Here is a 27,882-nt window from a genome sequence, read left to right on the forward strand (position 1 = left end):
GAAAGTGGCTCTTCACAAAGTCCTGCCCGATCAAGAGCCTCGACTGGTGGCCGAGATCACTTGGCGTAAGCTTCTTCCTGATCTTATAAGGGTTGACGAGGAGCGTCAACTCTGTGGAAAGCTCCTCGGGATCACATCCTGAGGCCTCTTTCTTTCCCCTCTGCGTTCTTTTTGTACCTCGCCGTCTTCTCCACAATAAAGTTTTCAGGATCGGTAAGTGAGGCCATGGATTTTCGCTTCCAGTTAGGCAGGAACGATTTCTTGACGAAGGCCACCGGCTTCCTTCGTGTTCTGATCAGGCGCGAGGGGAAGAGCTCGCCAGCCACCACCACTCCTGCAGATGAAATACCTATGGCCCTTTGTCGCGATCCTTCTTCTGATTGTGCAGATAAGAAAGACATGACGAAGAGTCCATCGACAGCGGCAAGTGGACCTCGCTTCACGCAAAATGTATGCTATGAAGATCCCAATATGATTTCATATGCATAACCTATCCTCATTGCCTTCACTCAAGCCAACTTCCTTGCTCTCTTGTAGCATCCTCTTGGATGAACGACAATGGTAGTGGAGGGAGTTCAGCATCCCCAGGCATACTTTCAGTAGTGGAGTTTCACGCAAGCCCGAATACCTACTAAATGAGTGGCTGGAAAGAGGAAATAAAATCAACGATGTAACTTTAAATGATTGGTTTCTAAAAGTCACGGCACTAATTTATCGGCAAGTAAATACACTCTACTTGCGAATCTTTAAATTCCGTAGTTTCAGGTTTCCATCAGAGTTTAATTAGCGTACCGCCAAAAGAAAGGATTTAAACTAGCATGAATGTATGGATGGAACTTGCATACGTCCATTAAGAAGTCAAGGTCTTCTGGATTTTGTGTTGATTTTGCGACCATAAGATCATAACTACATGATAGAATATACATGTGCCTACTCAGCAAGTCATGGTCTTTTAGGGTTTCCCATGTTGAGTTCTGGATCAATATGCGTTTGAATGGTTCCTGGAAGTCATAGTCTTTGTGCACATTTATTGATGATGTTAGGCTCCGTACATTTATTGGTGGTGTTAGGCCTTTGAAATTTCTAATTCATCCTAAGGAAAGGTCATGGTGCAATTATTCAGTCTTTTTCTTTTTTTGACTCACAAGGCTTCAACTTATAAAGCAAAAGATACTTGTCATTCCAATGCACCATGTGTAACCATTATTATTGGATGATCATGATACTTCCCAAAAAATCGAAATTATTGATCAATGGAGGAACAATATCACCATTTTTTTCATATCAAACCAATTGTACTGACCATGCACTCCAATCTTAAAAAAGAGTAACGACGACCGTCCTATTAACACCGCCTCATTACATGGTCTGGACAAAGTTTAAGGCATGACTTGAACTGTAGATGTATAAATCTTATATCCTTAAAAATTTCACCAAATTTGCAGCCTTATTTTATCAAATTAACGGTCAAGCTTGTTATATTGGCCATGAGCGTCATCTCAACCAAACTCTCAAGTCCAACAGGGATCCTTCCAAAGAAGTTGTTAAAGCTCAAATCACAAATCAAACCTAGATAAGTTAGACTCTTTAAATGCTTCATTTGTTTTGCGGAAAATTTGACAATTCTACAAAATATATTCCAAAAAGTCATTTTCTAGGAAAATGACAATATTTTTTAGGTTTAGCTTTAATGTGTAAATGTACAAGAACTTATTTTCCATCAATTGAGAAGGGAAACTTGATTTTATTTTTCTAAAAAGACATGTAGTATTCATGTGATATAAGGATAATCCATTTGATGAGGTCCTAGTTATAGGAGCTAGGATTTCTCGGAGTGCAATCACTAGAAATTCGAGCATGAGCGCTAGGGACCCAAGCTTAGCCTTGGTAGTCTTGAACCTCGAGAGGGACATGGGTACAAGAACCTAATATCCAAGTATGACCATCAAGGAATTGGGCATGAGCATTAGAGTCTTGGACATGGCGCTAGGGACAATGGCATTGGCATTAGGGTTTTGACTTGTGCACATGCACCAAGGTCTCGAGCAAACCTTTGTGGACCTCGACCCAATTGTCAAATTGGGGTCCCGAGCTCGAACCTAGCCTGGGGCCCAATGACTTGGACATGGGAGCTGGGTACAAAGGCATGGCCACTCGGGATTGAGGCACATGCACCAAGGTGTTAGGCCTAAGCATTGGTGATTGGGGTGTAGGAGTTGAGTACCTAGGCACAAGGCTGCAAGGTCACAGCCTAACCACCATAGACTTGGTTTAGTCATTGAGGACTGAGCACGGGTGTCGAGCACCAAAGTCTCTATCCAAATGATGTTCTCTAGTCATATTATGGAAAATATTTTCTGATTTTTAAACAAATTATTTTTCTGAATTTAATTATGGATTTTCGTTGATTCCTAAACTATGCATATGTAAAAAATGAGGAAAATGTTTTCCGATAATTTTTTTTTTTACAAAATAAACGGAGCCAAAATCTCATGTTTTGGATGAAATAGCTCCCTTAAATCCTTTCTCATACAAATTTAGCACGGCCAACGTTAAATTGGCTCAAGATGGAGGTATAGGCAAGTAAAAGGACTTATAGCTGGGCCTCCTCAATCAAGCTTTTCAATTTTTAGCTGAAATACTAAAAAAAAAGAAAAGAAAATCTAAAATAAGAAGGTAGCTAGGATGGGCGGGGTTGGGCAATTGCGCAAGGCCAAAGTTCGGAACTCGGGCACAACCTCTAAGAGGTCCCAAGCTCAAGTAGGCCGAGCCTGCCCGGCCACTCAATGAGCATGTCCACTTAGAAGAATCTCTACAAATAGAAGTGATCACGACATGAGAAGTCCAATGAGCCAAGCAAGCCATTGGGCAAGCTCGACAATGCATTTTGACTAGGCTTTGCCCATAAAACAGTCTTTGTGCTAATATTATTCTAACAGCATATTGTGAACTATAAACTCTTTAAGGAGTAGACCCTAAATTTTTTTTAATTATTTATTATTATTATTATTATTATTATTATTATTATTTGTAATCCAAAATAGGCTATTATTGTCATAGTATATTATCATGTAAGCATTTCTCTTTTGACTCGATGGATGGGGCCTGATTGGGCTCAATCAGCTCTTTCTTAATTAGCGGGACTGGCAAGCTAAGCTGTTCTTGAGCCCAATTCTGCCTCTTGGTTCTTGCCTCGGCCCGATTGTCTTTCGATTTGTAGGTGGGCTTGGACAAGAGTTTTAGCCTCCTAGCGCAGCCCGCCTGTTAATGTTATCTTCACCTTTTGCCTAAGCCCATCAAAGCTCGCGGATCGATCCAAGTCTACTTTGGAAATGCAAGTAATGCCCGCCATTCCTTCAATGAGATGACGATGTAGTAGACCTAATCATGGCCGAAAGCCTCGGTCGCTCCAATACTCTACCCATCTAGAGATTCACCACCGGCAACTACTTTAGGCGGGGAAATTTGATCCATATTCTGTTTTTGTTTAATATGAAATAGATTAAAATGGATGACGAAATTATGCCAGACTTCGATTTTCAATGGATCAGCCCATGAGCAAGTTTAGAAGAGACTTGAGGCAAATCCGCATGTGAAAATGTTAGTGCTTGAATATGATAAGGCAAGTCATGAAATGCTGAAAACTTTTCACTGCTATTTCCAAAAGACGATACACTATCATTTAAGGATCGTGATTTTGGACATGACTCGAAATCAACATTCTAACAAGCTAGTTGGAATTTGTATTAATCGTGTTTCTGTCATAATTTTCTCTCCCCATTTGACACGTTTGTACTTTGAGTTTTATCCATGTAACCTGAATTTGGCCTGTTTAGTCAAATGGGCTGTGTTGACTTGATTAATGACTTGATTCACATTGACCTAAATAGCTAAGCCTAAACTTATTCGAAGGTGCTCACGCTGCAACAATTGAATTGTTGTAGGAGAAAGCTATATTAATCAGTATAACCAATGACATGTTGCATATTACGCTCATCATAGGTGACCTCTTTTTTTGCTTTCTCCAAGCTAGACACCTTTACGGACACGAATCTTTATTCAACGTAACTTTCCAGACATAACCCCAGAGTTCGAAACGGGGAAAAATACGCAAAAAAAAAAAATATCAGTGGACAACCAAGAATTGACTCATTTCGAACGGAATAATCTCCTTCCACTTTAACTTTCTTTTAGCCGTTCGGAGGAAACCTGATTTCTCTTCATCCTTCCTTCCCACATACTAGTTTGTGGGGAAAAAAAAAAGATTGACATGACATAAATTGCACAAGCCGTATACTTCATATCCTCAATCACGGTCACCAATTTGCAGCATCATTTTATCAATCTACTCATCGCTCTTTGGAATCTATTGTTAGAATCGGGGGAAACACTTCATGGTCCTTGCTTTTGTTGTAGGCTTGACGAAGTTTCTCTTGATCCACCTTCCCACCATACTCTTTGATTATTTTCTTGGAGCTGCGCAAGAGAGATTGAAGGGAACAGCGTGGGCAATGCAAGTTTTGAGCTAGAAAAGCTTCGAAACTTGTTTCATTGTGGGTCTTGACTTTGGATCCCCACTTAAGCAAGCAAGCGCCAGAGAAACTATCAGAACAATACTTCTTGTGACAGAATTCTGTCTTGGAATTGGCAAGCGTGGATCTAATATTTGATTTAGCATAATATCATCTTGGAAAAGTGTCGGCAACATTAAGATGATATCACCTGGATGCTTCCCCATTATCGTTTCTATTGCTACCACTCCAAAGCTATATACATCGCATTTCTCATTAACAACCAAAGCGTAAGCAAGCTCTGCAAAATAGAACAAAACATGGATGAATTATATGAGGCTCTAAACCAAGTTCTCAATGTTAGCTAGTGCACTATCAAATGATAAATTTTGTTAGCATGATAAATTGTCCACAGTGTTATTTACCACATGGCAAGTAAGGTATATTGATCTAGGTATGTACCTCTAGTTATAACATTCTAGAAAAGTATAAGGGATTGTTCCTCACTTGGTGCTATATATCCAGGAGTGCCTACAATATTTGAAGTCAGATTAGATGAGAAATTAGGTTCTAGGAGTCTTGCCATGCCAAAATCTGATAGGAAAGCTTGGAATTTGTTGTCAAGCAAAATGTTGTTGCTAGATATGTCTCGATGAACAATTGACTTAGTGCAATTGTGGTGTAGGTAAGATAAGGCATGTGCCATATCCCAAACAATATTGAGTCTTTTAGGCCAGTTTAGCTCCACCGCTTCAACGTCATCTCTCAAAGCACAAAATAGACTCACCCTTTCCATGTATTCATAAACCAAAAACATGCATTGTACGTATGGCAGAAACCATGGAGCTTAATTATGCTCCTATGTCGTACTTCCGTCAAGTGTTTCACTTCATTTCTGAAGCTATGATCAAAAGATGGGTCTTCTGCTTCAAAACGGTGAAGTTTCTTTAATGCCACAATTTTCTCATTCGGCAATTGAGCTTTATAGACACTACCGTAACCGCGATCCCAATGCAATATTTGATATCAAAGCCACATTTGCATTGATTATGTCTTCATATGCAATTCTCCCATCATAATTCCATATTGACAAGAAATCTCCATTCTTTTCAACTGTCTCCAATTGCTTGCTCGTCTTTCTATGTCGAAGTATGCAACAAGAGCAAAGAATTAAATTGAAAATGAATGTTATGGCCATCGGCGGTATAACCATAGTCATAAGCTCCCTAGACATAGTCGGTGTTAAAGCTACAGTCATAAGCTTCCTAGACATTCTTTTGGAAAGTTCAATCTCTTTCAAACCTTCATTGCCTTGGAAAAATCCATAACGAACATGGGCCAGACTATTTGGAATATTTCTGTGAGATGATTGTAGGCCAAATTGATGTAATTTAATTTCAAAAAGCATTTGAAATTCGGGGGCATTACCTTGTAGAGGAATTGTTAAGAAGATTTGAGATAGGTTAACAAGACCAAACTCCCAAGTTCATGGGATTTTTCACATAAATTGTTAAGGCTCAAATCGAGATGAGTGAGACTTTTCAACTCTCCTACTTCTGAAGGAATGGATCCATTGAAAGTTCCTTTGCAAATAGAGTTGTTCCAAGTTCTTCAATTTTGCTAAAGTCGTAGGGATCATGCCATTAAGCAAATTGAAGGCTGAGATCTAGGTATATCAACCTCTTCAAATTTCCCAATTCGGGAGGGATAGGACTATTGATTTGATTATCATGAATGTCAATAACTTCTAGCATGGTGAGTTTGAAGACAAAGAGGTAACTCACCGGTTAGGTAATTGTGAGACAAGTTGAGGTGCCTGAGCTTGGGTGCACATATATGAAGGGAATGATATCGGTGAGGTGATTATTAGGTAGCCGAAGAGAGGCAAGGTCGGGAGTAGAGAAATTCATGTTGTTCAGAATTTCTTGTGACCATGTAGTCATGTGGGCCTCGATCGGCATGTTTATTTTGATAATGCTTTCGGAATCATCATGAAACACCAAGCCACATGCAATGTGATACATTGGCTCATATCGGAGTCGAGCCACCACCCACTATGAAGAAGAGCATCTGCCTGTTTTTTTTTTTGGTGGCAAGGGCAGGGAAGTTGTGGGAGAGAGCCAATGCAATAAAGATCCAAGTAGTTGCGGTCATCAGTTGGCGAACATGCAAGCTGATGAGTTTGCCTTCAAAATTCATGCTTGAGAGAGAGAGAGAGAGAGAGAGAGAGAGAGAGAGAGAGAGAGAGAGAGAGGATCTCTTCTTTTGCTTGGGAAGTGGAGAGCCTGAGTTTGCCGTGATACACAGAAGGGCAATCCAAAATAAATTACTTGAGTGGAGACCAATTCAACAAAACGACTTTGAAGTCTCCCAAACTCTCCTTGTACGAGACATCATTATCATGTGGTCACCAAGCGGTGGAGCCCCATGATGTTGGTACGGATCCAATTCACACTTTGCATTCCATGAAACATACACATAATAATAATTGCTCACCTTGGTCTCGCACGTAACGCTTTTTTGCCTTAGAATTTTGTTGTGTAACACATATTACTTCAATTCAGTCTCGAGAGAGAGGCCTAATGGACTTAATATCTTATATAAGAAATGATTGTTCTAAAGAGGACTCTCTTATCAAAATAATTCAATCATAGCTTTCATCTTAATCAAATCGTGTTGTTTTAAAACCTCAAATTAATGGCCAAGTGATCATACACATAATTTATATACAACGGATTCCTTCATAATGTCTTGTATTCATAATAATTTCGCCAAGCACCTTGTGGATGGAGCTTTACTAGATCCACATGAAGAGGCGAATTACATGTGTTCATGACATTTGTTTGAGTTAAATGGTCCAAATACCTTGTACTGTCAAAAAAAAAAAAAAAAAGAAGCCAAAAAGGAAGAAGCAAACAACTTATTTTAGACCACATGTCAAGGTTTTTGAGATTGTGATAGCAAGTCAATTACCCTTATACCCATGAGCTAATACCTTGTTTGACTGTTCAATGTAAACAAAATTAGCTCTTATTTCCCATGAGCTGCTCTACCGAGGTGGATCACTTAAGTTACGCTAATGATTGTCGTGCTGGAAATTCCTACATTACATTACTTTCCGATGAGCCACGTTGGATGATTTAATATTAATTTAATGCCACAATGGACTTTCAAGTAAGGAAAATTGTTGATGTAATTTTAGATGTTTGGTTTTGAAATTTACAGAACTAATTTTCTGACAAGCAAGATACTCTACTCATGCAATCTCTAAATTTAGTATTTGATTAGAAATTAAATTAGAATACTGGCCAAAAAATAATAATAATTTAACCAGCATGCATGCATAATATGAACTTTTATGCATCCATCAAGAAGTCAAGGTGTTTTGGGGTTTCATATATGTTGACTTTTGGATTAGCACATGTTCAATGGTTCATGAAAAGTCATGATCTTTACAACATTTCTATTGGTGATATCTGGTCCCAAAAATTTCTAACCATCGTATCAGAAAAGTCATGGCCTTTTCTTCTTTTAAGAAATTGCAAGGAACTGAATGGTCAGTGGAACAAAAAGACTGGAGTCAAAAACAGCTGCCGACATACTTTGCCAAAGTTCAATTTTGGTGGCCCCAAAACCTATTTACAAGTTTTCCACCCCACCCATATTTTTCAAAGTCTTCTCTCATTTAATTTCTTTGACCCCCATGTAACACGTTGTGTTCGACCAATTTGAGAACTTGCATCAATTATTGAGTAAATAAAGACAGACGATAATTATGAAGTTTCTAATAGAAAAATCGGAAAAGATTCAATGAGGTCAATATATGACTGGTTTTTTTTTATTTTTTATTTTATTTTATGCAGGTGGCTTCTGATATTCCTCCTTAAATGGACGATCTAGGTCCGTTAAATCAATCCTGAATTGATTACACTTGAGTCTCTACGGGACAGGAAGGAGTTTCTATCAAAAAGTACCCTGAACCGTGAAATTTATCCAAGATATTAATTTCTTCTTCTGTATCGAGATTACACTTAGTCAATTTAGCTACTAAGAAGACCGTGAAAATATTGATATTAGATTTTGACAGAGCTGGGCCAATAAGAATAGGTGGAATGGTTCGACCTTTGGCATTTTTCATCCCAAAAATTATCGTTCTAAAGAGGACTCTCTCATCAGAATAATTTGATGACGACTTCCATCTAAATTCAAATGATAACATTGAATTATTAGCCGAGTATTAAACATTTAATATAGACATGATAGATTCATTCACGATGTCTCACGTTCAGATTAACCTCCGTAGCCACCCTATGGAGGGAGCTTTACTTGATGCACGTGAATAGGCAAATCGTGTGCATTTGTGACATTCGTTTAAGTTGAACAATGTCGATACTCTGTTAATGTAAAAAAAGAAAAAAAGAAAAAACAATTAATAACTTGTTTTGAACAAGATGTCAAGGTGTTCGGAGTTGTGATAACAAGTCAATTACCCTTATGAAGGTCAATCCACAAATTCACATTGTATCTATCGAACACCATACAAAATAAAATCAGCAATGGCTATTCATGCGAATAAAATCTCAAGTAGAGTGCCATGACATCGCTTGAATTTCGCAGTTTTGTATCTCAATAAAATTCTACTTTCAAAAGCAAATCATTAAATTACATTGGTGAGCTTTTCACCGACAAATCCTACACCGCATTAATTTCCTACGAGCCACGTTGGGTAATTCAATATTAAATTAATGCCACGATGGATTTTCAAGCAAGGATATGGCTGATTAACTTGATTGGTTTTCAAAAATTATGCCACTCATTTTCGAGCAAGCATAACATATTGCTCATGCAAATATCTGATTTTTAGTTTTATGATTTAATTAGAATACAAACAAGCATTTTTATAATAAAAAAGAATTTTAAATTGGTATGCTTGTGTAGATGGAAATTGTACGCATGCATGAATGGGCCCAAACCTAAGCCCGGGGTCTAATGACTTAGACGTGTGAGCTAGGTAATAAGGCATGGCCGCTGGAGAGCAAGGCATGAGCATCGACATCTTGCATCCTGGTGCTAGTGACTGGAGCGTAGGAGCCATGTACCTAGGCATGGCCACTAGGTCCCACCCCAACCTCTATGGACCTAGGCCACGCCTTCAAGGACCGGTGCATGGGTATTAGGCAGTGAAGTTTCTAAACCAAATGTTGGAAGATTTAATACTACATTAATGCTATGATAGATTTTCAAGTAAGAAAAATCACCAATGTAATTCGAGTGATTGGTTTTTAAAAGTTATGGCACTAATTTCATGCCAATGTAATTTGAGTGATTGGCTTTATGCTTCAAGGAGAATTTAAACAAGCTATATTAGCCAAATGAAAAGTTAAAAAAGAAAAAAGAAAAAGAAAGAATGTACAAGTGTGCATGTATGGAAGGAACTTGAACACATCCATCAAGCAGTCAAGGTCTTTTGGAGTTTTATATGTGTTGACTTTTGGGTTAGTACGTGTTCAATGGTTCAATGGAAGTCGTGGCTTTTATTGGTGATGTCTAAAAATTTCTAACCTATCGTAAGGGTAAGGTCATGGACCAATTTTCCAGCTTTTTGTCTTTTTGACTAACAAGCCTTCAGTTTTTTGTCTCTTTTTGACTAACAAGCCTTTAATTTATTGAGAGAGAGAGAGAGAGAGAGAGAGAGAGAGAGAGAGAGAGAGAGAGAGAGATCCTTGTAATATCGAACCAATTATACTGATCGTGCACTCCAATCTTATTGGAACTATCTTGTGTAAAGTGCCTCTCATGACTCCTCTAACGTAGTGTACACAAAGTTCAATACACGACTTAAATTGTAGATGCAATATTAAATTCCAAACAAATTGTAGATGCCCATGTTCATTAATAGGAGCTAGACTATCAATATGGAGGAAACCCCTTTCATGGTGCATAGTTCTTATGCCAAAATAAAAATAAAAATGGTGCATAGTTTCAATTGACATCTCCTCAACAATCTTGTAGCTCATGAAATCCAATGGCCTTCTGCTTTGGCTTCCTCATCCATTTGGCTTGCCTTTTCTCCGTCCCTCTCACATTGCCTTTAAACCATTTGGGTCTTTCAATTTCACACAAAATGCATGCTATGAAAATCCCAATATGATTTCATATGCATAACCTATCCTCATTGTCTTCCACTCAAGCTAGTACCATGCTCTGTTGTAGCATCCTCTTGGATGAAGACATTGGTAATGGAGGAGGTTGAGCATCCTCATGGCATACTTTTGATAGTGGTCTTTCACATAAGCCCAAACTCTCCTTAAATGTGTCACTTGAAAAAGTGCTCAAGTGAGTTGGTTCTTGGAAAGGTCCAAGTATCCAAGAGATGCCAAATCACCAATACTCTAGAAATCCCCATTAAGCTTGTTTGAAAATAGATCAAACTGCCTAGGTCCACTCACAAATGCGTGGGTTGGCCCAAATCTGTACCTCATGTGTGGGCTCAATCAACTTGTTTGGGGCCAGAACTTTGGGCTTGGGTAAGACCCTCACGGCCCACCCGAGACCATCGAGTTCACCCATCCCAAAGACATGAAGGAGGGCCATATTGTTTAGCTCTAGTTAATGCTCTGACCGATGTCGAACGAGTGAATTGTCAAGGACAAGACGGTTGATAATTGCAGATCTCTCAGGACAGAGCTTTACCGATGTCACCCTGTCGTCCTGCACAAAAGAAATGGATTCCACGTGGCTGATTGGGCCGCAAGAGCCCATCGAGAAAAGAAGGCTTCGAAGCGATGAGTTCTCGTGTCGAATGATCTTTCTAAGATCGCAAAAGGGGACGAAATTTTTTGCAGTTTAGTACTTGAGGAGAGAACAAAGTGCATGATCTCACATTGCTACCCCTCAGATTGGTTTGGTTCACATGAGCCGTGCTAGGATTCTAATTGTATACATAGAGACAAATCCACGGGATTAGAAAAGACAGTAAGAAGGAATTATCAGCAGTGCTGGGGATGCGTTCCGGGTCACGCCTCAAGAAGAAAACACAATTCTTTTGCCATGATTTATGTTTGAAAAGCCAATTTGATTACCAACTTATGTTCTTGATTTTTTCTTCATGAGATTACATTTTGCTCGTCTTTCATGCTACTTCATCGAGGGTGTTCGTTTGGAATGAAGTCGGAAAGAAGTTTCCTTGCTCTTTCAGTCTACTGGAAGTTAGTTCTTGCTTGCTTGACCAAGTCTAACCCTCAAATTCGACAAAAAAATAAAAATAAAATAGACCATGTGACAAGAAATAATGTGGAAGAAAGAATTGTATAAGTTTTGTGTATTCCTTTGTATATTACTATATGGAATAATGAAAAGTATGCGAGCCTATCTAAAGATTTTATTAGATGATTATTTAAGGTAATATAAGGATATAATATGCAATTAAAGTAAGATATGTAAAATTTAATGAATTATCTAAAATATCTCTAACATCCCCTCAAACTCAATGTGACGTTAAAGAAGTTGTTGGGGAAATTCCCTGTGATATTGTGATGATTACAAAATTATCCTTGGCTTAGTGTCTACTTGATTAATGTGGGTGTTCATTATGATAAAGTTTTAATCATTTCAGAAAGACTATGATAGTATTGTTGGTCTCTAACACCATGCTCGTTGAGTTATAAAAGATTATTCATGATGAATCAATCGTTTGTGATTCGACTACTAGTGATGGTATCAAGCAGGAATCAAAATCCAAGACCGATTGAAATTTCTCACAATTATATGGAAATATCTCTCCTTGATAATCATACGTACCCCAAAAGACATCTTGATTTTGGCCTTCTTTTTTGGGGGTGATACCCAAGATCAAACTTATGAACAGCTGGTATTGAATGGTCTTAGGATGGCAAACGACATTGATGGTTGAGCCCGTGGGATTGAATTTAGGCTAAGGGAAGTGTATAGTTCCACAATTGATCAAAACAAACTAGGTAGCTATCTTATCTCATTTCCTCATTTAGACTATGGTGTGCAAAGCAACAAATAAAAGAATAAACCCACAATATCTTTTTCTATCCGGACTGGTTCATGGCCACTTAATTCTCCCTAGATATCTCGGGACAAGATAATTCAACATAATTCGAGCCAAAAGTCTCTAATTGCCTCAGATCTAGGCATTCCTTTCTCAAGTTTTGTCAAATGTTTAGATTTGATCTTGCATCTTCCCCTCTTCCAAAGGCGAGTTTGAAGATAGAGTGGACCTTTGCTCGACTCATTCCTTCAAGAGGTGGCCATTCTTTGGCCAATGAACGTTCTACTCTTACTAATTTTTTCATTAAATTAATGATGCATCTAATACACACACCAAATCTACTTTTTTTTTCTTGTCACTGAATTGCATTCCTTGACTTAAACTGAATTTCAAACAAATCAGAGTGAACTTATCGAGGATAAGGTCGACTAAGCTCGTTCATGTGTAATTTCGTATATCCAATAGTCATGTGATAGATAGGGATCTCGGATAGAAGCGCAAGTAAGTTCTCTTCTAATGAGCAAGACTATATTAAAATATTCTGATTTACTTTTGATCGAAGCATGATAAGAATAGACCGGCGGAAATGAAACTATCATCATCATCTTCACCTCCTTGATCTTGCATGGGTTTTCAAAATGACCGCAGAAGCCACGGTAACTAATCTCCATTTGTCAGCCTTCCCATGTACCAACGGAAGCCGCCACGTCGCTATCCCCACCCCCCGTGTTGTGGCGTCAAGCTGGAAGGGAGGGGGACAAGGGCCCACGTGCCAACTTGGGATCTTAGGCGCTGGTAATTAGTCAAATTTAGGAAAACCCAATTAGATATAAACGATGAGATTATGGGTGCTTCCTTCGTTGCCGACGGCCAATCACACGTCCCCAAGTTGTTCGAAGTTTGGTTGCTTCCCCGTCGGCGAATGGCGGCACTGTCTCTTTCCGTAGGATTCTTTTAGGCATAATAATCCCTTCGACGTGGCGGATTAATTACGTTGACGAACCCTCGGATCTCGGCCGCCGGATCCACTAAGGTTGCCCAAATCATGTGAATTCCTCAAGGTGGACAATGCTGCCACGACTTGTAAAATGGTGGGTCGATTGAAATTTTCTGTCCTCTTCCTCTTCCTCCTCCCCCTTGAAAACGAAAGGTGTGGCACCACTTTTTCTGCATTATGCACCTTGATCTTATGCTAATACTTTGGGAAATGTTTAAAAGACCTTTGCATGATGCTCATACGAATTCGCATCGTATCAGTAGGACACTATACAAAATAAAATCAGAAGTGGCTGCTCACATGGATAAAATCCCAAGTAGGGTGTCATGACATCGCTTGTATTCACCGTGTTGGATCTTGATAAAATTGGACAATATAAGGATACTAACAATGTCATAACTTGTACATGGCGCTGATTATGATGTCATACCTTTTTAAGCAATTGTTTAAGTATCACATTTTTAAAAAGCAGATCATTTAAATTACTTTGGTGATTTTTGCGCCGAAAATTTCTATGCTGCATTAATTAATTTTTTTGGTAAGATAAGATATGTATTGACTTTTAACCAAAAGAACTATACATCAAGGTAATCTTGGCACCAACAAAACTTGCACCCATGGTGACAAACATGTCATTAAGTGTGGAAGGGTATCGAGAGCAAAAGAAATGGAAGACAACCGGGGAAGCTAGCAACGGCAACCTACAAAACAGAAGTTACAGGGAAAGATCCAACACCAATAGGAGAGAAAATGGATGGGTCAAAACCCCAACTACGTTGCATTCTCCTATTTCTTGAAGTGTCCACAACATTGCTGAATGTCAAGGCCTTGTCTTTGACGACCTTGACGAGGTGGTTCTTCAAAGCTGGCACACACAAGGCTTGGTTTCAAAAAAGAATATTATTCCTCATCTTCCAGATCAAATGGCACAGGGTACCAAAAGAGAAACGAGCAATGCATTGATAGAATTCATTGCCCGAGAGAAATCTAATAGCCCACAGAAGATTGTCCGACCAAGACCTATTATGCCATGGCAAGTTGCATCTAGCAGCCCAAAACATAGCAAAGCCAGTCGGAATGTGACATCCAAAAAATAAATGATCAATAGAATCCGATTTGATATTGCAGAAAGCACACGACACACACACAATCCTACCATAGGATAGTAAAAGCACCTGAGTGGGTAGCCGGTTCTTAACAATGAGCCAAAGATTGAATTGATGCTGCAATGCGAGCGAGATGCTCCAAATAAATGAGGACCAAGGGACCAAGTTTCTCCTTGGTCTAATGGCTTCCCACGCGGAGGCTATCAAAAAGGAACCATAAGAGTTTTACAGCCAAATGAAACGGTCTGAGTTCCGAGATAGAATAGGAAAGGGGTACACCCACGACTCCAAAATGGCTCTAGTCGCTTGGCTTGAAGTGGAGAAAAGGTCAACAACGGTAGCCTGTCTGGACAATCCTGAGCAATAAATATGTGTGTCCGAGAAGAACAAATTTAGGAGGTCACGAGAGTGTTAGTGATCAAACCAAAGAGAAACTGAGCTGCCCTCATTGATACGCCATTGGAAGGAACGACGGAAATCCCTTCTATGCTGCATTAATTTATTGGTAGCTATGTTGGGTGATTTAATATTAAATTAATGCCATAATGGATTTTCAAGCAAGGATATCGCCAATGTAACTTAATTAATCGGTTTTCAAAAAGTAATGCCATGATTTTTGGGCAAGCTGAATATACTGCTCATGCAAATCTCTGAATTTTGCGATTTTATGATTCAATAAAAATTCAAACAAGCATTCCGGCCAAAAGAACAAAAAGAATTTAAACCAGCACGCATGTATAGATGGCAGTTGTGCACATGCATGTATGGGCCCGAACCTAAACCCGAGGTCTAGTGACTTGAACGCAAGAGACGGTTACTAAGGCACTGGGGTCCTACCCTAACCTCTATGGATCCGAGCCCGGTCGTCAATGATGCATGCATGGGTGTCATCTAGTTTATGTCCAAACACTGTTCTCTAGTCAAATTATGAAATATGTTTCTTAATTTTCAAAAGTGAAAATCATTTTTCTCAATTTAAATATATATTTTTTGTTGAATCATTTTCTCAAGCAAAGCAAACGTCAAAATTAAGGAAAAAATTTTCTGACAAGAAGTTTTTATAAAATAAATGAAGCCAAATCTCTTGTTTTTGATGGAATAGCACTGTCGAATCCGTTCCCATACAAATTTAGCATGGCCGACGTCAAATTGGCTGAAGATGGAGGCGGGATAGGGAAAGCAAAAGGAGCTACCATCTCCATCAAGCTTTACAAATTTTTTAGCTGAAATTCTAAAAGAAAAAAACTAAAAATAACAAGGTAGCCCGAAGGGCATGTTTGGGCACTTGCCCAAGCCTGCAACTTCGAGCCCGGACAGGATCTCTAAAAGGTTCGGGCTCAAGTAGTATAACTAAGGACATGTTGCAGATTGTGATCATCATGGGTGACCTCTTCTTTTGCTTTATGCGAAGCTGGACACCCTTATCGACGCGTCAAAGGACACGACTCTTTAATCAACGTCACTTTCCACATATAACCACGGCGTTTTAAACAGGGAATGATCTGCAGAAAAGATATGGGTGGACGAAACCAAGAGATTGACTCACGCAAGTAGTTCAGGGTCCTTGCTTTCTTGTAGGCTTGATGAAGTTTCTCTTGATCCACCTTCCCACCATGCTCCTTGATTTTTTTTTTTTTTTTTTTTTGGAGATGCACAACCGAGATTGAATGGAAGGGCTTGGGCAATGCAAGTTTTGGAACTTGAAAAGCCTTCAAAACTTGCTTCATCATGGGTCGTGACTTTGGATCACTAGGCAGGCAAGAGCAAGAGAAAGTACCAGAACAATACTTTTTACGATGGAATTCTCTCTTGGGATTGGCAAGCGTGAATCTAATATTTGATATAGCATAATATCTTCTCTAAGTAGTGTCGTCGGCATTAAGATGATATCACCTGGATGTTCACCCATTATTATTTCCATTGTTACCACTCCAAAGCTATACATGTCACATTTCTCATTGATGACTAAAGTGTAAACGAGTTCCAAAAAAAAGAACAAAAGGTTGATGAATTATATAAGGCTCAAAACCAAGTTCTTAATGTTAGCTTGTGCACTATCAAAAGATAAATTTTGTAAGCATGGTAGAGCATCGACGGTATTGTTTATCGAATGGCAAGTAAAGTATATCGATCTAACTATGTGCCTCTAGTTATAACATTCTAGATAAGTATGGAGGATTGTTGCTCACACGGTGCTATATATCCACGAGTGCCTGCGATAATTGCAGTGAGATTAGAATTAAAATTAGGTTCCAAGAGTCTTGCTGTGCCGAAATTTTATAGGAAAGCTTGCATTTGTCGTTGAGCAAAATGTTGTTGCTAGATATGTCTCGATGAACAATTGGCCGAGCACAATCACGGTGCAAGACAAGGCATGCGCCATATCACAAACAATATTAAGTCTTTTAGACTAGTCTAGCTTCACCGCTTCAACGTCATCTATCAAAGCACAAAATAGACTTCCCCATTCCATGTATTCATAAACCAAAAACATGCATTGTCTATGTAAGCAGAAACCGTGAAGCTTAATTATGCTTCTCTATCGTACTTCTGTCAAATATTTCACTTTATTTTAGAAGCTTTGGTCAAAAGATAGATCCTCCACTTCAAGATAGTGAAGTTTTTTCAATGCCATGAGTTTCCCATTAGGCAATTGAGCTCTATAAACACTACCGTAACCAGTAGTCCCGATACAATATTTGATATCGAAGTCCTCGGTTGCATTGATTATGTCTTCATATGTAATTCTCCCATCATAATTCCATATTGACAAGAAACTTTCACTTTTTTCTACAGTCTATGATTGCGTGATCATTGTTCTCTATCAAAATGTGACATAATTCCAAAGAATCATACCGGAAATAGCCATTGATATAAATACCGGTATCAATTCAGTAGAATTTCTTCTAGAACCATCAATCCCTCCCAAACCTTCATTGCCGTGGAAATCGCTTTCGGGAACATTCAACAGATTATTTGGAATTTTTCCCGTAAGACGGTTGCACAACAAGTCAATGTGATACAAGTTGAAAAGTTTTTAAAAGTTGGGAATTGAACCATGTAGAAAATTGCTCTAAAGAGGAGATAGTTTAACTTGACCAAACTCCCAAGTTCACGAGGGATTTTGCAAATCGAAACTGAAATCTAAGTGGATCACCCTCTTTAGATTTCCTAATTGATGAGGGATAGAACTAGCAATTCAATTATGATGAATGTCAATAACTTCTAACACGGTGAGGTTTTGGAGACAAAGAGGTAACTCACTGGTAAGTTCATTGTAGGACAAGTCGAGCTGCCTAAGTTTCGAGAGTGCACATATTTGAAGGAGAATGATACTAGTGAGGTAATTACCAGGTAGCTAAATAGAAACAAGATGGAGGAGCAGAGAGTGATACATGCTGCTCACATCACGTAAATAGGAAATTTGTTGTGGTAGGTTCATTTTGACAACGCTTCCAGAATTGTCAGCATGAAATGCGCAACCACATGCAATGTGACAATGAAGTATTGCTCGTAATGTAGTCAGGCCACCATTTATTGCGACGAAGAGCATTTACCTCTGTTTTGGTGGTAAGGGCAAGGAAGTTGTAGGAGAGAGCCAACGCAATAAGGATCCATGTAGTTGCGGCCATTAGCTAGTGAACATGCAAGCCAATGAGTTTGCTTATAGGATTCACATGAATCATATAAAATATCTTCACACTTAAGAGAGAGAGAGAGAGGATCTCTTCTTTTTAGCTTGGAAAGTGGGAGGCCCGAGTTTGCACTTTGCAGTAATATAGAAGGGGGCAATCCAAAGGAAATAAATTTGTGGAGATCAATTCAACATAATGACTGGGAAGTCTTCAAATGACTAATTGAAGCCTCATCTCATCGTCAGGCGTGTTAGCTCAGTTTACTCCCATATAAAGAAAGCCTAATGAATAGCAAGCTTAAAAGGGCTTGAGCTCATATGATAAGCCATATGGAAAAATAGAGTTTCTTACTATCTTTTAAGTGGTAGCCGCAAAAAAGTTAGTAGTGACACAGTAATAAGAGAGAAAGAGAAAACAAAAAATTTGGGGTTTGAGGATTAGTTTAATTTACATTAAGCTGGCATCGGAAATCGATTTGTGGTTTGATTGAGCTAAAATTTTGTTAACGTGTTTGTAGCGCACTCTTCTTGAATATAGACTACTTGATTTTCTTTTGAAGCTCCCTAGACTAGGGTTTTCATTGGTTGATCAAAACTTGCATTTTTAGTTAGATTTATCCTTGATCTCTTGTGAAATTTATGCGTATTGCCAAAAATGATGCTCTTGAGGTTTGTATTGTTATGTACCTCTAGTATTTACCAAAGATTAACCTATTTCACCTGATTTTGTTGATAGTGAAGACTTTTGGGTGGACTCCGGTCCCGTGGTTTTTTTTTTTTTTATCTCCTCACACCAAAGAGGTTTTCCACGTAAAAAAAATGCCTTGTGTTCGTGTGCTTGATATTTATTTGGCTCTACTATATCGGTTCATATTAGGTTTGCACAAGATGGGAGATTATGCTATTACATTGCGTTAATCCAATATTGCTTGGGTTATTACTATTTTCCCATCAAAGTGGTATCAAAGCTTTGGTTATTGCTTGATTTTTCTATCTTGTGTTAAACAATGGAAATGAATACGAATAGAATGGTTACATTGAATGGTTCAAATTATTATATTTGGAAAGGAGATATGTCATGTCCTGATCCACTACAGCCGTTCAACAACCCTTGCTTGACATATACTTTCCTTTTGATCATTTACGTACTATGTCCCAGGATGTATCATTGATCCATTAGTAATAATGATAAAATGCACAAGCGAAAGCATAAACAATTCACCCAATCAACAAATAGGGATAATTAAAAGCATATATATATATATATATATATATATATATATATATATATATATATATATATATAGATGCACCAGAGGGTCATCATTACACACAAGCCATATTCACAAGGTTAACCACACTAGCTTAAACCTATCCAAGCTTCATCACCTCCGATTTGCCCAAAAGCGTAGCCACGACCATCTCCAAAAAGGGATTCGGGGTAGACGTAGCACCTCTAGTATTATAGGGCGGTTCCAAAAAGTGTTACTAATCCTACTACTACCTAATTAGCTAAAGGCTCTAGAATCCAAGGCTCTAGCTTGACGATCATTTTGGGGTCGAGCTCAATATGACATCCTGATTTTTTTGGGTCTTGTTTTCAATTGAATAAGCTGGGCTTTTCATCGACGCACCTATAGTTCTTTTTTTTGAGTAAGCCACTCACGAGATAACTAGCCTATTAGGTGAAGCCGTTAAGGGATTTTAATACAATAGACTTGAGAATTTGACTACTCAACTGTGCTAATTTGCTACGGTCATTATGGCATTGTCAAAATTGACCAGAGATCAAAGATAAGTCGATTTAGCTGAGATACATGATCAAAGTGTGGGTGATTCCACCTGATTGCAAAATTCTCATCAATTGACACTAGACCGATTTTTTTGTCGTTTTGGGTATCCTGTGTCCGTACTTGAAACCTGGAGATTTTCACGACCACAGAGGATCGTCAATGTGTCGAAGATGTACATTGTGACTCGAAATAAATCGATCACGGGCCAACGCACTAAAAATTCTAAAAAGTTACTTGGTGGGCTAGGTCATGCTAAAATCGCACAGATTGAAATTAATTGCAAATTTGAATCCAATTTTAGAAATTGAAAGAATGTCGACTCATCATCCGAAGATTTTTGCAAATTGAGATTTTTGACGAAAATACAAAATAGGGCTATTTTTGTTCGGAAAATTCAGAGGACTGTTTTTTATTGCGTTTTTGGGATGCAAGTTGGTTCTATTGACAAGGAAAAATGTCAATTTGATCGTGAATATGTTGGTGGATTTTATAGGACCAAAATTAGCTTCAATTGAAGAGAGATTGGTTCAATTTGGGGGATTTGGTGTCCAAATTCGTATGCCATGGCCACCACCACCTTTTGGACCATTCAAGATATGTTCTAGGGAGAATTTTATGTACAAATTTGGCTGAGGATAGGGCTGAATTGTGGGGACCAAAGCAATGATCAAGAGGGATATATTTGGCCAAGGGGATCCCTCCTTTGTATAGCTATCTTCATCTTCTTCTTTAGCTGTTTGCTTTCCCCATGAGCGACACTTTGAAGCTCTAAAAATTCTAGAGAACCGAGCAGCACCCCCTCTCCATCGACCATCACCCGAAGTCGTCGAACCGCCGTCATGCCACCCACGAGCATAGCTCGACGCCAGCTCACCTCACGCCCCAATCTTGTGTTCTTGGCTACCCTTCACCCTTGTTTAACAAAGCTTGGCCTCCATCCGTTCAAGCTAGCCACCGTACGAGAACGCCCGCCTAGCCACCGGTCCTCCTCCGGTTGCCGCTTCTCCTCTGGTTGCCGTTCCAGCCTCGGGCTAGCAAGCTCAGTTCTTGGACACAACCGAGCAACCCAGTCCAACCGTGGGCTTCAAGGCCCATTTCAAACCCATTCCGGGTCCCACTTGGTGTCCTTGTTTCGGAGTTTGTCATCTGTCTCTGCTTCGCCGTCGATGTGGACTCACCGGATTACAAAACTAGTGAGTTTACTCATTAATCTCCGCTTAGGGAGTTAATTATGCTTAAGGGTTAATTATTTTATGTTAAGTATGAATTAGGTGGTTAGAATGGATTAACAATTTAATTAATTGTTATTGCATGTTAGGTGGTTAGAGTAGTGTAATTAGATACTAGATAAGCTGTAGTATTTATCTAAATAGGTTCAAAAATTTTCTAGACCCGTTTCGGTATTTAGTTAGGCTTTTCCAACCTAAGTTGCATTTATTGGTATTTATTAAATTAGTTTTGGTAATTATTTAATTAATTGTTTTTTTTTCTGAAAATTAAATCGGGATAGTCGGTGAATCGAATTTTGTGCCGATTGTAATGGTATGGTTGGTTTATTTAATTGAGTGTTGGATTGTGCAAATTGAGTGTTGATTGTAATTTTGGGTATTTATCCCAAATTTTAATATTTTCAATACTTAATTAGAAAATTTCCGGGCTTCGGTTTATAGTGCCAAAAATGTTTTTATTGACAATATACTTAGTGGGATTTTATGAAATAAAAATATTATACTTTTAGTTGAGGCCTACCGTATACCCACACACGATTATTTTCATCGGGTATATTTTAACTTGATGAAATTGGGCCAAGTTCGTTATTTAATTGAGGGATTGGTGTGCAAGGTACACGGTTCTTGTCCAGGGTGAGTTTATCATAGTTCAACTTGTGTGAGCATTGGGTGTTCAGCTTGTGAGAGCAGTATACTACATCAGCCTATAAGTGCTTGATATGTCAGCTTGTGAGAGCAACAATCCATATATTAGCTTGTGGGAGCTACTATCTATCTATATCAGCTTGTGCAAGCTACTATCTATCCTTTTCAGCTTGTGTGAGCATGGTCGTGTTGACGGTACTAGATAGATAGTATTGTTTGGATCGATAGTTTGTTGGATTGAGCAATCGTTGGTATTGAATGATTGATTGGTTGAGATTTATGAACTATACTGACTTGTAGGAAGGAACTGAGGCAAATGTAAGTCGCCTATCTCTTGTGTGTATAACTAGCCTTTGGGCGTATTTCCTTCCTAGTCGGAGTTTAGGGGATAAACTTATTGAGACGTTGTTTCACCCCGTCGTGGGCTTAACTTTTCAGGTTCTTAGATGGTGAATCCCCCTGAGTGTCATGGTTGTCCCATGAGGGTTACCGAGTAGGTTTTTAGTTACCCTGACCCCGGGAGTTTCTGGGTCTATGAGCTTGTTGTAACCACAGTATGGATCGAATAGGTTCCACATCAAGAGATACCTAATCGATTCAAAGTGTGGTTCCGCTACACTCCCAACGATGTTAGGCTAGGTCCCCTTAGGACTATTGATCCGTTATGGTAATTGATGTTGCTCTAGACGAGGATCTAGCTAACTCTCTTGATGGCATAATGGAGAGAACCCGTCGTCCTGCCCGGCTCCAGTGGACACTGAAGAATCGGCGAACGAGTCGGACTAGCTAGTCATAGGACAGCTTGTTTCTAGAATCGACCTTTTTGTAGACCTTGTAAATATCGGCTAGTAATATATATGATTTAGCCTGATATGTAAAAAGGTGTGATTTGGTTTTCGAAAATTGTAGCCTAATTTTCTATCCCATCTTTGTGTTGTCTGGGGATTTATTTATTTGCTTCCGCATATACATTAAAAATTGAATGGGTCGGTGACGCGTTCTGGGATGTCGCAATTTAATCGACCATTGAGGGATGGGCATGTGCTTGAGGATCAAGGCCTAACACTCAAAGTCAGACACCTCTCCATTGGAACGTCCATGTCCATGGCATCCTAACTAATGTCTCCCCCTGAACTCCCGGCACCTGATAGACTATTGAAACCGTGGATGGGACCATGGCTCACATCCTCTACCTAGAGCGAAATGTGAGCCACTAGATTTGGGGTCCCTCGTTGACCTAGATGGTCATGACATACCACATGTAACGCGCATTGGTCTCCCCTATTAGATATTCAGTCACCTTCTAGTTATGCTTTACGAGGAGTCTGAATCGTATCTAGCACAAAGGCTCAGCCATTCTTAGGGCCTATAAATATTCAACAAACAACAATGAAATAAACTCAATGAGTGAACTTCCTATACCTCATGTAGGAAAACCACTCACCTCAAAAGCACCCTAAACATGCCAATTATCTATCGATGTCAAAACATAGCAAAACTTTTCTCGCTTTACCCTAACTATTCACTTGAAAACGAATCCACTTAAGGCCATCAACACAAACACATAAGCAATTCCCATAACAATTTTCATGCTCTTGAGCCAATCATATGAATGCGCAATATGGTATAGTCATGCGCCCATGCCATGCATTAGTACGGACCTAATCACATACAAATCTTATGCACTTTCCACAAAAATATGTCCAAATTATTACGGCCGCTCAAGGCCCAAGGTCAACTTAAAGGTTCACAGTCATCTAGCGTAATCGAGCATCATCTTGCCCTATTGAGCACGACAATGTCTTGTATAAACACATCAAGATGGCATTTCTATAAGGAGCTTCGTTCCAAAATCCGTTCATGAATAGGATCATGTTGACTTGAGGGAAATCGAATTGAATCGGGCATCGTCCTGCATAAATGCATCAGGACGGGTTCATTACCTTGCGTTAATGCATCAAGGTCTTTAGGTGATCACACGGGCATACTATCACACAATTTATTTCATATCTTTCTTATTAATCGATGTGATGCCAATGAGGTATGCAACAACCTTTACCGTATGCCATCATGTCATACATGTGCCTCATTTTATATCACGTAAATGCACCATCTAATTCACAATTCCATGGCATATAGGTCATTCATCGAAGTAGGATAAATCATCATACTCAAACATAAGTCATTAAAAATCACTTATCACATACCATTATAAACTATCTAATAAGTTGTTTTTTTTTATTAATATAACATATCACAATACTATAACATATTTTAATAACATGCCTTGTCATATCGTCACTTCATATGACACATATCACCATGTAATAGTCTATTACCCTAATATGACATATTATAATAACATATTACACTTCACTTATCATAACCTAATAACGTATTGCGTAATTACTTATCACGTAATGATAACTTATCGAACCAAAAAGTGATAACCTATCGATAAAAGTCAATAACCTATCATGATAACCTAATGCCCTAAACATGATAATTGATCGTCAAAAACTTGATAACCTATCGTCCAAAACTCGATAACTTATCGAGACAACCTATTGAAACCCTATGGCCACTTATCATATGAAACCCTTTATCACATCAACAAAGCACCATTTAATCCTTAATCTAGTCATAAACTAGCTCCAAAATGCAACAACGATCCTATTCAAGGGCTGAAAGGCCACTCACACCCAAGTCCTCACTTTAAAAGCATCAGGGGAGGAGCAGCAAGATTGGATAGCAACTAAGGTTGTTGGCCACGCCTCCATAGCTCACGTGGGTGGGCTAGACGGCATCCTAGCGGTGGCACGGTGGTGGCTTGGTGATAACTTAGCTTCTCCTAGGTCGGCGATGTCCAAACAGCCAACAACAAGGAAGAGAGGACTACTGTGAGGGGCTGGACAGTAGCCTTTTCATCTATAAAATGCCGACACGATTGCAAAAAATGTTGGCATGAAGGGTAGTTTGTCATCGGGGGTGTGATGGATAGTTGCCGGTGACGAAAATAAGAGGAAAAATAAGGGAACAAACTTGAGATGGAGATGAAAATGGAGGTGGGTGTTTTGGTGGTGTCAAGAGGAGAGAAGAGATGAGTTTGAGAGCAATCAAGTACGGAAATGAGAGAGAGTGCTGATGGTAGGGGGAAAAGGAGAGGAGAGAGAGTGAGATATCTTTGCCCATTAATGCACATCCGATCTAGATCCCTTGAATCCCTCTCATCCATGCAAATGAAGCTTCTTGAAGAAGAAAAATCCAAGCATTAATGGAGGATTTGCACTTGATTGAATAGGTTTAGGATAGGCTAGCTAGACTTAGGCTAGGTTGGTTGCAAACTTCTTCATTTGCTGCCCCCTCCTTTGGCTAATGCCAACTTTGCCCTTTTGTCCTTAGTTGAATGGAAGGACAATTTGGTCATTTTACCAACATTGCGCACTATTCACGCATCATCCACATACTTGGAAGCAATTAACGCCAAGATTGTGTAATGATGACTTGATGGACTTGGAGAGTCCATGGCCCAACCTTGTGTGACATTTCGGTTTTGACCTACGAGAAATGGCTGTAAATTTGGTGTGCCAATGGCAAGGATAAGCCATGGATTGTTCCAAGATTCGACCAGATCAATTGAAGGAACGGTCATGGACCAATCCTATGACCACGATCATGGACCCAAGTGTTTCCGTCAATGGATGACTACTTGACCATCAGGATTGATCGAGAAATGGTCACAACAACCATGGGTCAATCAACGACCATGGATTGGTCCAACAGGTCATGCGCTGATCGTGGATGACCATGATTTGGCTTGATACGACCATGTGTCGAGCATAAATATAACTGATCTCAAACAATCACATGACAATAAGGAGTTAGCCTAGATGAAGCTTATGGCTAATCTTAGATTCAATTCGATTGACCGGAGTCGATCCAAGGGCCGGTCATTAAACCCGTGCCTTAGGCCACCTATTTAGCTAAGAAAGGCAACTTGACCTATGACAAGTACACCGAGGGAGGCTTAGCCACGAACCTCAAGTGTGTTGAAATGATCATTAGGGGATGTACACAAAAGACCCTTACCCAGTCCCGATTGCAATTCAAATGGCTTATTTCCCATAGTTGCCATATTATGTACATGTGGACAAAATGGAACTCTTTAGAACACCCTAAGTTCTTCAAGAGGAAGGGCAACTCATCATTCTACCTAGATTTTTCTAGATTTGGCCATAATTACCAAGGATCCATCTTGGGGATTAAGCAAGGAATCTAGACCAAATGTCCCAATGAAAATAAGACATCTTGGGTAAATGATAGCTAGCCTATGGCCTTGATGCTAACTCATCTTTTAGAATGCAACTTGTGCATCATGAGTTGTCCCTTTAATAATGAGCAAAGTGCTCTTGTGGCCCAATGAAATTGAGACAAATAAGGCTTCAATTAATGACACTAGGTCATTAGATCTCCACCTCATGAGAATAGATGTGCCAACTCTCTAAAATAGGTGTTCCACCTTATAACTTAGGCTTGCCACCTCAATGGCATAGCGGTGCCACTCTAAGAAATGTGATTGGACTGCTTTGATGAGTAATGATTAGCTTGGTGGCTATAAATAGGGGAGGCTCCCATTCATTTCCACCATCTTACACCCCTTGCCATTCATGCCCACCTTCCTCCTCCATTTCCTTTCTCTCGGCTTTGCATCCTCAATCCCTCAAGCTAATCTAAGTTGGTTTTTGAGGTTCACCAAGGTAAGTAAGATTCCTCCTTTTACTTCTAAGAAAGTAGATCCCATTGTTGAGGCTAGTTAAGTGCTCACCCGTCAAGCCGTGGATAGTGTGCAATGTCTTTTGTTTGGTCTTGCTTGCTATGGGACATGGTCGTGTGCTTGACTTGTATATGTTCAGAATGGAATTAAGGTTCGGTTGGGTTAATTTCATTGCAAGTCAAAGTCACCCAAACCATGAAGCCTTGGTTTTGGCATAAATAGGATATGGGTCCAAGTCTTTGGTGTGGGAATCACCCAAGGCTGCAAAGTCCTAAATCGACATTGTGGTGTGTCAATCTTATGCCTTGATCGGTATGGGGATCACCCAAATCCACGAGACCTTGGTAAGGCACCAAGCATGCCAATTTCCATAGTCCAAATGGACATGTGGACTTTGTGCTTGACATTGAATGAAATTGTGAGCCGAGGATCATTCTCAATACATGGTATTCACATTGGGTTAGAGCCGAGGTTCGTCAAGCTTGGGATCGTCACTAAAGTGAGGTATACCTAAGCCTTGAGGTCTTGGTTCAGCATTAAGTCGTGCCGTTCTGAGCTTTGTGCAGTGCAGAGATCGGCGCCAAGTGATTGATTCAAGTTACGGACCAAAGATTGTTCTTGACATATTTATTAGCGAAGTATAAGAAATTCATGACACACATGAATGAATGAGCACGCTTTTGGGCCATGCACGTGTCGGCTAAGAGAAAAGATAAGAACCGGTTTATATGATGTATATATGTGTGCACTTAATGAGGAAAAAAAACTCGTTACCACACAGCGTTGGTGGCGATGCCTCGTTCATTGAACATGATGTCTCGGTTTAGCCAAGATGCCCTTATTGAGTTAGGATGCCTAGGTCCTAAACCTAGAAGCCTCGGGAAGCTAGCCCTAAGAAGCCTCGATCAAGTCAAGATGCCTTGGTCGAGCCAGGAAGACTAGTGAGAAGCTAGAAGCCCTAGTCGAGCTAGGAGGGCATGGTCAAGCTAGGACGATGCTAAATGAACTTACATGATTGATGGTTATGCATAAGCATGATATGTTGATATATTGATAAGTTGACGGTAAGCATGCATTGAAGCATGTTGCAATGGACATCTACATGTAGTCAAGATGTAGCAACAAGTTTACTATTGATCTATCATTGATACTATTTGCAAGTGTCATACTCGCTAG

The 27,882-nt window shown here is 39.4% G+C and overlaps 1 protein-coding gene across 1 annotated transcript; it reads right to left on the bottom strand.

Annotated features, from left to right (window-relative positions):
- Positions 1-4,079: 4,079 nt before the first annotated feature.
- LOC108959439 (MDIS1-interacting receptor like kinase 2) lies at positions 4,080-5,313 on the bottom strand. The gene is made up of 2 exons (XM_018873059.2): positions 5,019-5,313; positions 4,080-4,812 (listed from the first exon to the last, which is right to left on the bottom strand). Exons 1-2 carry the CDS (start codon positions 5,305-5,307, stop codon positions 4,526-4,528), a joined length of 576 nt encoding a protein of 191 aa, XP_018728604.2. The 5' UTR covers positions 5,308-5,313; the 3' UTR covers positions 4,080-4,525.
- Positions 5,314-27,882: the final 22,569 nt, after the last annotated feature.

The sequence above is a fragment of the Eucalyptus grandis genome, chromosome 5, assembly GCF_016545825.1.
Source record: "Eucalyptus grandis isolate ANBG69807.140 chromosome 5, ASM1654582v1, whole genome shotgun sequence".
NCBI lineage: Eukaryota > Viridiplantae > Streptophyta > Magnoliopsida > Myrtales > Myrtaceae > Eucalyptus > Eucalyptus grandis.